Source organism: Pleurodeles waltl, chromosome 11 (assembly GCF_031143425.1).
Source record: "Pleurodeles waltl isolate 20211129_DDA chromosome 11, aPleWal1.hap1.20221129, whole genome shotgun sequence".
NCBI classification, from domain to species: Eukaryota; Metazoa; Chordata; class Amphibia; order Caudata; family Salamandridae; genus Pleurodeles; species Pleurodeles waltl.
In genome coordinates, this window is record NC_090450.1 from 242,084,594 (window position 1) to 242,099,152 (window position 14,559).

At 40.5% G+C, this 14,559-nt stretch overlaps 1 protein-coding gene across 1 annotated transcript in view; it reads right to left on the minus strand.

Annotated features, from left to right (window-relative positions):
• Positions 1–14,559, minus strand: part of LOC138265619 (putative serine protease K12H4.7) — a 313,417-nt gene that overhangs the window by 94,009 nt on the left and 204,849 nt on the right. Inside the window, exon 6 of the mRNA XM_069213485.1 lies at positions 6,090–6,291. Coding sequence (XP_069069586.1) covers positions 6,090–6,291 — 202 coding nt within the window. The remainder of the gene's footprint in view (positions 1–6,089; positions 6,292–14,559) is intronic.

A 14,559-nucleotide genomic window follows, 5' to 3' on the forward strand; every position in this document is an offset into this window, starting at 1 on the left:
AGACGACAGGGGTGGATCCAGCAGCATGGGCGGTGGACTAAAGTGACTCCGGCAGTCCTAACGTCCAGCTGTCCAATTTTGGAGGAGGAACAGCTTGCTTCCCCAGGCAAGACAGTACCTCGTGCACAGCGTGACTTGCAGTTGCCAAGGCTTAACCTTCCATGAAGTTCTTCGTGCACAGCACAGCTTAGGCCCCCGGCACTCCATCCTGCATCGCACAGCTTCCTGAGTGGTTCTGCGGGGGCGGGGGAATCCTTTGTGTCATGCTGCATCAGCCTCCATTTGCACTTCCTTTGTCCCCCTGCTGTGGGACTCCTTTGCGCATTGCCTGGTCTTCTGAGGGCTCTTTGAGTTGCTGAGAGCCCCCTCTGTCTCCCTCTCCTGGGTAGAGGCCACCAGTTCCCTCCTGGTCCCGGGCAGTATAAATTTCCGTGAACCGCGAGCTTTGCGTGTCCCAAGGCTTGTTGGCGGAATCTAGCGACGCAAACCAGACTGCATTCATCCATCCAGCGTGGGACATCTTCTGCACCAACCAGGAACCCGCATCTGTCTTCTTTGGTACAATACTTTCTGTCTTCTCACCAGTGGTTCTTCTTTTGTACCTTTATCCGGGTTAGCAGGGGCTCCTGTTTTCCCTGGACTCTTCAGTGCTTCTTGGACTTAGTCCCCTTCTTCCACAGGTCTTCAGGTCCAGGAATCTATTGTTGGTCTTGCAGTCTCTTCTGGTTCTTGCATTATCTTCTATCACGACTTCTCGTGTGTTTTAGAAATCTTGCTGTGTTTTACTCCTGCTTTCCTGGGCTTGGGTATTTAACTTACCTTTGGTGTTTGGTTACACTCCCAGCGCCCCTCTACACACTACACTTGCCTAGGTGGGAAACCGACTTTCGCATTCCATTATTTTAGTATATGGTTTGTGTTCCCCCTAGGCCCACTGCAACCTATTGTGATTTGTCACTATTTGCACTGTTTTCCTACTGTGTACTTACCTGTTTTTGGTTACTAGTGTATATATTATGTAATTTATTTACCTCATAAGGGACTATAGTCTCCAAAGTATTTTTGGCACTGTGTCACTAAAATAAAGTAACTTTATTTTTGTAACACAAAGTATTATCTTTCGTGTGTGAGTACTGTGCGACTGCAGTGGGGTTATCAGAGCTTTGCATGTCTCTTAGTTCAGCCTTGGCTTCTCTACCTACAGTTACCCCTCGACAGCCTGGCTTCTAGACATTGACTACATTTCACTAATAAGGGATAACTGGACCTGGCATAAGGAGTAAGTACCTTTGGTACCCACTACAAACCAGGTCAGCCTCCTACATACAAGGGTGAGTCTTTCGTGTATGAAAAATATCCTACACTTTGCATTTCTGTTTCTTGTTCTAAATATGAAATGCACAGCAGTCGAGTTCTAAGAGGCATACATGTTTCTATTAGGATTTCTGGGTCACTTATGGGTGTGAGCTCAGAGCAACAATGCAGCCTTCAGAAACTGTAGAGTTAGGAGTAGTTACCAAATAACATTAAATCAACCTTCAATAAAGTTGTGACTACATTTAAGAAAGCATAAATTAATTCAAAGTTGTATTTCGCAGTGGACAAGGTAGATACAGAATCAACAAATTATTTATTTTTTTCTCTGAAAAGCAATTGTTGAATAGAGTAAGGCTCCTGTTATAGAGTATATTTGTATTAAGTAGTCCCTTTCACTGAAGGTCAGTAATTTTTAATTTGTGAATGCACATCCACGCATACAAAAATTACCTAACATGGAGCTGAGGAAGGGATTTTTGCTTATTAGTTGTGGGATAAAACCTTGAATGCCATTTTCTAGAGTAAAAGAAAAATGGATTGTCAATGGCCATTGTCGCCATGGAATTCCAGGCAAATTTGATATCAAACATATTTATACATGATTATCTGTATTTTCAATTGTTGGGCAATGTTTACTCACTCCCTAAATTTGTTCAATATTTCACCACAACACTACCTTTTAAATCAGATGTATTGATGGAAATGCCATTTTAGAACATGCAATCGCCTTAATGTTTCCTGCAATTAAAGCTAAAGTTTTTATGTGAAATGAAAATTATTGGAATTGGGGACCCCTGGCTTGCCCTTTGCGTTCAATGTCCTCAGATGCTGCAAAATCAGTGCCAAAAACACTGAAGCAGCTCTTCCTTATGGACGTCGGATGGGGCTCCACTTTGTTATCTCTAGCATTTTGGTGAACTGACGTTCGTGGAACAATATTGTTTTAAGAATATTATAGTAGTCTCATCACTGCACCTTTTCTTGAGAAAAACGGATATGTTTTGTTCTGATGCAGTAGTGATGAACATTTCCATCAACTTGGGAAGTTCTGACACGCAACCCCTTCCGGATTGCGAGCAGGTGGCTGCTTATTTTCATAACCAGGGCACACAGAAATCAAACAGCCTGCTGACACAAATGTTTCCGAACTCAGAAGCACACATGGAAACAATTACGCACAAAGTACAGCGTTTATTCACAAGTGGAGGATTATTTCAGGTCAACAACAACCCTTTACAAGGAAATGCACACTGGTATTTTGGCAAGTGTGTTTATTTGGGAGGTGACGCAAATATGAGGCAGAGGGACCAACTGGTGGGCGCTCAGTGAGATTAAAGCGGAAAAGACAATAGTAAGCAGCCCAAACAATTTGATGAACACATCACGGTCTTTGCAAAAAGCACCCTTTCCAAACCTTTTAATGCCGCGCCCCCCCCAGTTGAAAAATAAAAATCATTGGCTCCCCCCTCAGAATTTTTCACAATTATTTTTTAAAAATAACCCCCTGGGTGCCCCGGGCGAGCTGGTCTAGTCCAGTCACACGGTTGCTGTGTGCCTGGGACGAGACCAGCTCATCCTGCGACTGGCCCACGGGGGGAGCGCAAGCACTCCCCCTGTGGGCATCACACCCACACTCCTCCGTCAGGAATGAAAGAAGAATCACTTCCCCATTCACCCCCTCCCCCCCAGTGACATCTGCTGACATCATCGCGCAAATTGCAATGGAAGAATCCTGGAAGAGAAATGCTTTTGCATTTCTCTTCCGACCGAGAGAGACAAAGGAAAGGAAAGGCCTTTCCTTTCCTGTCTGTCTCAGCATTTCTGCGCGAACGGGCAGCAGAAATGCCCGCTAGACACCAGGGAATTTATTTTTTCCATATTTCAAATAACGAGAGCGGCCCCGTGGGCAAGGGCCGCTCCCCAGGGGAGGCAAATTATTTCTAGACCATTTCTGCCAAAACCACTAGACACCAAGGCTATTTTTTATTTTATTTTTAATTTTTTTATGTTTGGGGAGCGCCCCTTAGGCAAGGGTCGCTCCCGGGGGGCCATATTATTATTAGGCCATTTCTACCCCCCCCCCCCCGGGGGCAGAAAACACTACACACCAGGGATTATTTATTTTTATTCATACTTGCGCATTGTGGGAGCGGCCCCTCTGACAAGGCCGCTCCCCAGGGGAGCAAATGATTTTTAGTCCATTTCTGCCCGTTATGAATTTATATATAAGAAAAAGATCTCTGGTGTCTAGTGGTTTTTGCCCCACTTGGGGGCAGATTGCCTAATAAAAATAGGCTTATCTGACACAAAGGGGGGCAGAAATGGCCTAAAATAAATTTGGCCCCCAGGGGAGCGACCCTTGACTAAGGGGCAGCTCCCCTCTAGTTAAAAAAAAAAAGAAAAAAAAAAAAAAAGTAATCCCTGGCGTCTAGAGGTTTTGGCCCCCCTTGGGGGCAGATGTGCCTAATTAATAGAGGCTGATCTACATCCAAGGGGGGCAGCAATGTCTTTATATAGAAATGCCCCTCCTTGGGGAGCAACCCTTGCCCAAGGGGCTGCTCCCCTCATGCCAAAAAATCCTCCCTGGTGTCTAGTGGGCATTTCTGCACCACAAGAGCTATGCAATAGTGCTGCAGAAATGCTCAGACACTGGAGGAAAGCAAAAGCCTTTCCTTTCCTCCCATGCTTCTTTGACTTCCCCCTTAACCCGTATAGAGGAGAAACTAATTTGTCTAATTGGGGAGACCTCTGATGAGGTCAGCGTGTAATCACGCGCTGACGTCATCAGACGTCACAGGGGGTGTTTCAGGGGTGATAGGGGAAACGCTAGCGCTCCCCCATGGGCCGGTGCAGGACGTAATGGTTGCATCCTCGGCACAGCAGCGCTGTTGCCGAGGATTTAACCATTACGTCCCGGGCACCCAAGGGGTTAATAGAAAATGAAGGCCGGACACATGCTGGAGTCTTCAGAATATGTGCTGTGTCTGTTTAACAAAATCCTTTAAACTTTTTGGTAATGCTACCCAGTTGAATAAAGTGATTCTATACCAGCTTCTATGCCAGTTTAAGAAAAGGTTCAGACTAGTCACTTAAAGGGTCTGAAAATGTACCAATGGCATTAGAATTATTGCTAAAAAACATGTACCCCTCAGAGGTACCTACAGATGTTCTTGCCATTTGTGGAAAATGGCATTCTTTGACACGAAGGAGAGATATTCTGAACTGTACTAGTGTCCATCCGGAACTGAACAAACCACCAGATATTGCAAAGCCATCTTTCTTACCTATCATCAGGGCTAGTGAGGAAGGTTACTGCCTGCTTTGGCCTAGCATGCCTAGTGGTGGAAGTACCACGTTAGAAAGTTTGTGAAGGTCATACAGAGTGCGTGGGAAGGGCACAGTTAGCTCCATGAAGCAGAGAGCTTGCGTACTGAAAGCCTTTTACAGATGGGTACCCCTATGAGACTCTGGCACATACCTGCTGGTCAGGAGAAGGTTAATGCTGAGACCTGGTCATAAGGCAGTCAGTCTGAAGATTTCTGGGGTGTGAGGACACCCAATTATTACCGAAATCGTTTGCAGAACAACCACTAAAGAATGGGCACCAACACTCTTCACCATGATTTGTGCCTCAGCCCTTCCAAATTCTTGGGGTCTTCACTAGATACCTAATCAGATTTAATGCAGACGCCTGACCCTCAACAATAAACTCATGCCACACTGGCCATGTTCATTGGGATGCCATCCTATCTTTTTTTACCCCAATCGTACTCTATAAATGTCATTTGCAAGGTTTTTTTTTCTTTTTTTTTTTTTTTTTTTTTTTTTACCTTTTCCTTAGTCCTAAATCCTTTTTCAAATACTATTTTAACAGCACCATCTTTTTCATTGTAGTCAAAACTTGTTTTTCTTGAATTGTTACTGATGTAACTTATTAAAGTAGTATTTTTCAAAAATGGGTTTTGCTATTACATTATGTATTCTTTTAATTGTTTTGCTGTTTGAGCTGTTGGCCCCTGCGTGCATTACAACTGGAACAGTAAGTCATGGGTTTGACTTCCATTCTTTATTGGTTAACCACTGGCATTTCAAGATTATCTTTGTTTTGATTGTGGGCACTGCTTGTCTTGGATTTGGAAACCTGAGTGAAAGCCTAACGCAAAAAGCTCTCCACTCGCTGCCCGGGGGGGGGGGGGGGGGGGGGGGGGGGAGTTATTTAATTAACATTTCAAATTGTTTTTTGTTTTTTTATAAAATCAAATCCTTGGAAGTTACAAATTTCCCGTGTTGCACAGTTAGCACGATGTGTCTCCATTCCCCTTTGTTGCATTGCATATCTCGGATTGTCTAAATTTCTTCACAGTGTGTTTATAGTCTGAATATTAGTTAATTCATTTGCAGAAAATATATATTAAATTTCATTTTTCTTAAAATTTTTCAAACTTGCATGCATATTCATGGAACAAATCACATTGGTTTTATGTCCCATCGCGTCACAAGGTACTCCAACAGTTTAATAACTTTGCACAGCTTTATTTTAGGTCTTTAATTGAATATGCATCTGGGTAGTTTTCTTCTGTAGTCATTATTACTCTAATTTAAGCTATTTTATCCCGTAACACTTAGTCTATGGCTTGATTATAGGATATTTCAATTTGAAAAACTGTTCATCGAGTTCCCCGATGACTCCCGAAAGCTGGTTGCCTAAAATGGTTGAAAGATGCTGATGAACTGATGTCAGGCATTTACAATCGCTCAATCAATGCATTTACCTGCCTCAGCAGCTGGACCTTGCCACGTTGGGTCACTCATATCATGCACAAACTTCTTGTAGCTGGCATCCACACATTTTGACTCCAATGCTTGCTGCATCAAATGAACAACTTCTGCATATCTTTGGTATGGTGTTCCAAGAGATAAATTCGCCATCACATTACACACCACCTGGATGGTAATGTTAGTCCACTTCACACCCTGTGAAAAATAGATGATTCATAAATGCAGAATACCTTGAAAACTAAGATGTGTGGAATCTTTCACAGTACTGCAGGAAAGGCAATCTTAAAATCACATGCTAAAACATTGGGACTCACAGGCACTGGATAGAATGGCTTTAAACTCACAGTAAAATAAAACATATGTAAATGATAAAAAATACCTGGCCCATAAGCGCCTGTTAAAACTAGTGAGTATGTACAAAATGAGTCAGGGTGTTACAGTTAAAAAATACTAGTCTGGATATTGCCACTAAAATTAAAATATGAATGAAAAAAGAAATTATGTATAGGTGTCAACCTTTACTTTTTTCAGAGTGCGACTAGTTGAGGGAACAAACAGTACAGTAGTTTATGAATGCAGAATCCCGACATGTATTGACAAGTATATTGCAGCCCACCTAACCAGTCTATTCAAAATATGGATTCTGGTTTCTACTAGGTCCACAGTGAACACATCTCATCTTGTTGGAGAACTCTTGCAGCAAAGTGGAGAGACGAACTGGCCACACATATCCTACCTAGATGGCTTGTCAGAGCTATTGTCACATGTTCTACCACCTTAGGTCCATACTGACTACATCCTCTCAGCAGGGTAGGAGTAGCTGCACACAGCTATCAATCGGTTTGTTCGGCTTCATTCAGCCAGCCAATAAGCCATTATGCTGTCAATAAGCCAATACTGTTTATCTCAATTATGCAGATGTCATTTAGGAACATGATCCTTGTAAAAGCTCAACCGGAGAATGCAAACCCCCATATAGTATGGAATTCATTTTGTAGAGCAATCAATAAAAATCAAGTCTATTGTTCCAGCTTCCATGAGAATTTTCATGGGGACTAGGGTGTCATTTAGAAGGTTTTTTTTTTGTTTTAATACTTTTTCTTTAGTCTTAATTCAATTTCAATGACTATGTTAATAGCCCCTTCCTTTTGATTTTAGTGAAAACTTTATTTACCTGAATAGTTATTGGTGTAACCCAAACATAGGGGGTCATTACCACCTTGGCGGTCTTAAGATTGCCAGGGCCGTGGTGGCAGTCAGACCACTGCTGATGTGGCGTTCTGACCACCACATTACGCCACGGTCAGACCGCCAGCACCACCAGATTATGAGTTTGTCAGTCTGGCGGTGCTGGGGGACCTAATCCGCCAGGGGTTAGGAGTTCCCTTCTCTGCCAGCGGTTTCATGGCGGTAGCACTGCCATGAAAAGGCTGGCAGAGATCGGGTGCAGGTGGTCCTAGGGGGGGCCCTGTACTGCCCGTGCACTTGGCATGGGCAGAGAAGGGCCCCCCTGGTCTGCCCTGTAGCGATGTTCACATTGCAATGGATGCTGGTGCACCCTGCGCACTACAGCATTAGTAGTGGTGCAGCGGAGACAATTCTGTAGGCAGTTTTCCGCTGGGCCAGTGGGCGGAAAGACTGTTTTCGTAATGGGGCCAGCGGGAAGGTGGCTGAACTGGTGGCAACCTGCCTGCCGGGACTCCTGCAGATGGGATTTTTCATCCGCCAAAGTCATAATGACCCCCATAGTGTTTCTAGAATATGGGTGTTGCTTTTAATTAGGTATTCTTTTAACTGATTTTCTTTTTTGAGTTGTTAACCCTGCACCCCGCCACATCTGGGACAGCGAGTCTTCAATCTGAATTGCATTCTTAATTGGGTAGCCAAGGGCATTTCAACAATCTTTGGTTTTGATTGATTGAGGGCCCCTCGTGACTAGCAACCCACCCCCCAAACGCTACAATGGGGAGTTCTTTCATAAGCATCTCAAAGTGTTTTTTTAATAAAATCAAATCATTGGAAGTTAACATTTTTGAGTGTTGCATGTGGTTTCACCAGTCCCCTTTGTTGCATCGCACATTTCACATAGCCTAAATTCTTTCACAACATGTTTGTAATCTTCTGCTTGCTAGTATAACAGTTAAGGAACTTTGCACTACTATATTTTAGTCCTTAATTGCGATACTCAGCTATGTTTCTTCTCTATTCATTATGCCAGCAAATCTTTTTGCAAACCCACACCTTTGGCAATTTATGGCTAACGTTATATAAAACAGTTGCCTGCCAAATTGGATGTGTATGGCACACCACAAATGTAATGCACTGGAAACATATCCAAGCATACTCGAGGGTGAGCACTTTATGGCCTTGAAAAGATGAAAAGCTGAACTAGCTCATCAGGAAGCCATCCTGTGGTACACTCTGTTGCACAAATGCTCAATTGGACAGCTAGCAATGCAGCCTTTAAAGAGATGGGGAGGCCATGACGTACTGTGATGCAACCCTATCTGTTTACCACGTGGAGTTTAATTTGTTACAGGAAATAGGTTGCAGAAGGAGGGTAAGGAATTCAAGGAAAGAGCAAGTGTTAAGAAGGAAAACAGAGAGAGATGAGGAAGGGACGCCATAAAGGAATTGGAGGTAGTTATGAAAGTAAAAGAAGGAAAAAGTGAGGAGGGGTAGAATGGAAGAAAGAATGGATGAAAAAAATATTTGATTGAGAGGAAATAACAATAAGGAGAAAGGTGTAACGAAAAAGAGGAAAAATGGGAATGAAGATGTAGACCAAGGAAGGGTCCCAATAAACAAAAGGTTTAATGTAGGAGAGAAAAAGAGGATTAGGAGGACTAGGAGGAGAGAGAAAAGGTTCTAAATGTGCTAACTGGCCTACTTCTTAAAGTGGGTTAAAATAATGGTTTGCCAACCTGGCCTGCCCCTTGGCAATCACTATGTGCAATTGAAAAGCTTTTTGTGGACTTTATTAGAATCTACGTGCCAGAAGCCAATTTGTGAGGCAAAGTCTCACGATACAGATTCAAGAAATTAGTATCAGTCGACATTTACTCTCGTATATAGTTTTAAGATTGCAAGGAATAGACCATTTCAATATATTTTCTCAGTTATAATATGGAAGTGGAACATTTTAATTATCACCTGCAAACTCGCACGTTTGTAGGTATTCACAAAACATTTACACATCTTTTTCCACACTGAAAACACAGACAAATATATTTCTGTACCAAGCTCAAGTAAATCCTTTCCAGGGCGGTGAGGTGAGGATACACACCCATAAATCAGGGAGTTCAGGGTTTTATCAGTGAATAATTAAAAAGTAAAAAAATTAATCACGGATACTGGTATGCTTTGGATCGTTTCATTTATGTAGACTCCAGAGGGTATTCCTTTTGAATTCTGTCCAATACAAAAATTATACATGTTTTACCTAATATCTTCCTGTCAATGCTTCTTTGTACGAAACCAGAATGGTAATTAAGCCAGACTGTGGGGTAGAGATATGAGCTATGAATGAGCTCCCACACTTTAAAAAGATCCTGCAAATGAAAATGTTTTTATTAAAAAAAAGTGAGACAAAATAAGCAGCAGAATTATTAAAGTTTGAAACTATTGAAAGGTGCCCACAGAGACGCATGAAAAACCAAAAATCCAATGTATCTCCGAGGGGCCCCATTTACAGGTTGTAGGCAGCCTCTTTAGCTACCCTGTGATAAAGTGAGGTTGGGCAAGGCCTAGCTGTTTGCCCTGGTCAAATGTCTTACATAGGTCATATTTTGTAGTCAGTTACCAGACAAGGCACAGAGCTGTGGCTGGACAGGTATCCCCATGGTCCAAATTTGGGGTCCTCGTGTAGTGTCAAAGTTTGCTGCCAGAAGCTCTGGAATCTACAGCTGCCAATGTTGCATTTTCTAAAAAGCACAATTTATCAACCCACCTTTTCACGCTTTCATGGCTTACACTGGGTCGTTGAAACTTTTTTGAGGTAGAAAATCATCAGTGGAGCAAGGCTTATAGCTACAGCACAGCATGGCTCCACAGAACAATGATCTTGATTTCACTGTCCTGCTGGAGCCTAGAGAGGTACAGTAAAATGCTCAGTCACAGACCACACCAAACCAGCAAATCTTGCCCACCTGGATTTAAAGCACCTTGTCCTAGACATCCTGAAAAGACATTTCTTCTCAGTCTCAACTTTCTCAAAAGTTGTAAAACTTCTTTCTTGGTGCTCCAAATAGCCCAAATTATTCAGGGACTACTCCCCGAATGTCATGGAGTCAGGGCAGTTTTCATTGTTGATCTTGCTTCTCTTCCCAGTGTGTACGAATGACAGCCCACAGCAGCAGGCACTCCCAGTCAGACATCATGGACCACAATTTGCCTTTACTTCTCTAGTTCTGAAGCTACATTTTCAGCATCCCACACTCAATGGCTGGTGACTCCTCAGTCCATTTCTAGGCAGAGAGGAAATCTTCTGGGCAGCCTTCTTGTATCTTATCACTCTCAAACCAGAGTGCCTCTTGGAGTTGAGAAGTTGTGATTTTTAGAAGGTTAAGTAAGAGAGACTGGTAAAATCACTTCAGAACTCCCTCACATTCTGCTCTACAAGTCACAGTCTGATAACTCAACATGTTTCTACTGTCAAGTTCCCCTCAGAAATAAGAAATTACTGATGGAATCAGTAATTCTGGGTCAGATTCCCTAGGTAATTTCTTATCCCCCCCCCCACCCACCCCAGATATGCACACTGGGACTTTGGCTCCTTTCAGCAACTGAAAGAGCTACCGAAGATCATACAACTCTAATGGGAATTAAGAGGTCACTCACAATGAGATCTTAAGACTACAGTCAATGAGAAATGGGGCATAGCGATCCTAAGTGTAGCAGATGTAAGGTGAACCATGTTCAGGGATTCAAAGAGATCTCTGCACCTCAGTTACCCCCGGCATTGACTCCCAGAATGGGAGATAGTGGGACCCATTTCCCTTGCTTACATTAGAGTCCCATGGCACACCTACTAAGTCGCAGCTTCCAAATGAGTTACAAAGCGAAATCAATGGCTGGTGTTCTCTGTTAGAATGCCAGAAACAAGTCACAGGTTGTAAGGGCCCTTATATGTGTACAGCAATCCAGCACATAGGCCAATTAACTCCTTTACTAGAAGAGTCTTTATAGGAAAAATATTGCATGCTTTGATAAATGATACTGTACTCCAGGGTGATGGCCCTAGGAAGCTTATAGATATTGTATTAAAGAGTTAAGATCGAGACATTAGTTTTTTTAACTGTTTCACTTAATACAGTTCAGGTCTTGCATTAATGCCTTCCAACCTTGTGATAATGAGCAAATAACCCCATTGTGTAGGCAAGCCAAACCCTCAAAAAAGACTTATAACCATAGCAGATAAAATAATTTAAAGCACAAACTAGTGTTAAAAAATTATACGTATGTTATCATTTGGAGGCAATGTGAGTTTGTTTGACTAGTAAGAAAATAGTCTCAGTGGGACAGGAAAATCATCTAGGTTTGCAGCCAATTTCCACATTTTACAGCCACCTACTCTCACCTCCTTCACCCTTATACTCAATGAGGTCAGGCTCTTCCAAACTACTAGAGTGCATTAAAATCAAGCCATAAGTTAGGATTGTTACAGTGCTACTAACCAATAAAATTCAGTGTCTTTTAAAGTACACATCTTGAAACTTGGAGCTAACGTAAACATCAGAATCAGTGCCCATGCGGAATGAAATAACTTGTTTTGAGTTCAAAATATTTTATTGAATTTCATGATACGAGACACTATACAAAAAAGAGCACCGAAAAGGTACACAATAAAAATTACAAAACATCCATAATATAACAGAAGTACCTATATATTGAACACTGCTATGTGTTACTATAAAAATTAGAAAATACAACTTCAATATATTGAATGAATACTTAAGAGCTACTAAGTTATCCTTTCATATCTCTACAATCTGAGCTAGTTATGCAACAAATTATGAAAACTTATTTAAAAATATATTGCAGTATAATCAATCGGTTTCCAAAATGATTACTAATTAGTTGAATTATGAATCACACCCCAATGAATTACATTTGTTACACGTCCAGTAAAAATTATCCATGACCAGCTTGTGTGGATTGACAATGCTGAAGCATCTTTCCAATTAGTAATGATTCATTTTAAAGCAGTTGCTATAAGTTCAATTCAAATAGTTTGTTATTCATAACTGACATTTTTGTTGAACGTAAGATAGATTTACAAATTACCATATCATAAGAAAGATTATCCGAAATTTAAATATCTCAAACTTCATTCCAAAACTTAGAAATGATACTGAATTCATGTAACATATGTCGAAGAGAACGATAAGTCAGATTGCAATGCCAACCATTTGGGGAGTGTAAAGGTTTGCTCTAAACAACCGTACAGGAGTCCATAAACAACTGAATAGTATAAGTGAGTTAGTATGGTATATAGAAAAGGGAAGCCAGCCAATACTAGATAACCATACTTTCTTCCATATATGATGAGACAGATGTTAAGTCCACTATTCCAAAACGTTGAAAGAGTGTTAATATTATCTCCAGAAATAGTGTTCATTTTTTTTTTTTTTTTACATAATATTGACCAGCATGTGAAGTTGCAGCTACTGCTTGAAGATAAAATTGTAGAACTGAGATGTCACTTTGCAGTAAGTTATTGGAAAATGAATCAAGAATTGAATTAAACAAATTTTCATATTTGGAAATTTCTGAAGAAAGTGGATGAAATTGGTGCAATTTATCAAAGAAGTTATTATTATATATATATATATATATATATATATATATATATATATATATATATTTTTTTTTTTTTTAAATATATAATACCGGCATTTATCCATGATTGCCAAAACTTTGTTGAGCGCACAAGTTTGATTAATGGATTATAACCGTGACATATTGGAGGGAAGTGCAATTGGAGTATGAAAAAAAATCTAAGTCATGCAAAACTAGTTTAGTGGACTTAAGAATGGTTGGTGATTTAATGAGGATGTTGGAATTGGACAGGGGTAATAGTGCAGGTAAAGGGAAGGAGGATACCAATATTTGTTCTAGAAGAAGGCAATTATTTGGGTTCTATATGACTGAACCAGAAGGAACCTTATTGTAAAATAAACACTTTATGATATTTAAGAAATTCAAATAAACCAAAACCAAGACTCATTTTATCAACACTTTTTATAACTGATTCTGGGGTTTTCTTATTCCAAATAAAATTAAATAGGAGTTTATCTATAGTTTTGTAGGACTAAAGAGGACGCAGAAAAGGAAACAGCCAGAAGGTAAACAATTTAGGAGCAACAATCATTTTTACAGCATCAATTTTCCCCCCAAGATAAATGTAATGAGGACCAAAGAAGTAATGTATCTTTAATATGTTTAATTATGTCATCACATTTCAACATGATTGATTGTTCAATAGAGTAAGAAAATAACATACCAAGGTATTTAAATGTTGATTTTTGCCATATAATATCTTTGTCAGGAAGCAACTCAGAGGTACATTGGTTAATCAAAGGGGGAAAAAAAAAAAAACAGTTTTGCGTTTAAAGTGTATCCGTAAACCTGAGAGTATGTTTGAATTAGATTTAACAGAGGAGGAATTGAAGATTCTGTTCTACTAATATACAGCAACACATCATCTGTGTATGCTGAAGTTTTAATAGCAGAATCTTTGATACACAGCCCTTCAATTTAATTAGAATGTCTAATAGCATACAGCAGTTGAAAGGCTAGGAGGAAAAACATTGAGGATAAGGGACAACCTTGTCTGGTGCCTCTATAGAGATTAAAATTGCTAGAAATTCAGCCATTAGTAAAGAGTGTGGCAGAAGGACCTGAAATCATGCGAACAAATGAGTTGCCAAAATTAAAAGCCGATACAGGTCGAAATCAATAAAACCTTTGTACCTTATCAAAAGCTTTTTCAGCATCAAGTGCCAGGACTCTGGAAAGAAAAGCAAATGATGGACTAGCTTCAATTATATCAAATAATAATAATCTAGTGTTGTTCACAGAGTGTCTCATTTTCACAGATTGATTTAGATGAATAATGTTATCCAGCACAGGCGATAATGTAGTTGCTAATATTTTTGCATAAAGTTTACAACCTTGATTGAGTAGGGAGACTGGACAATAGTTTTCTAATTTTAGTAGGATCCTTATTGGGTTTTGGAAAAACAATTAATGCTTCAGTGAAGGATCCAGATGTTGCTCCAGTAATCCTAAAGTGATTGAGAATTAGGTGTGGTAGAAGGAGGGAAGTGCATTTTTTATAAAGTTCAGCAGGGGTACCATCTGGTCCAAGGTATTTATTTGATTGAAGGGATGTATCGACCAAATCAATTTCGTGAAGAGAAATAGGTAAATCAATTTTATCTCTAATTGATTGAGAAATTT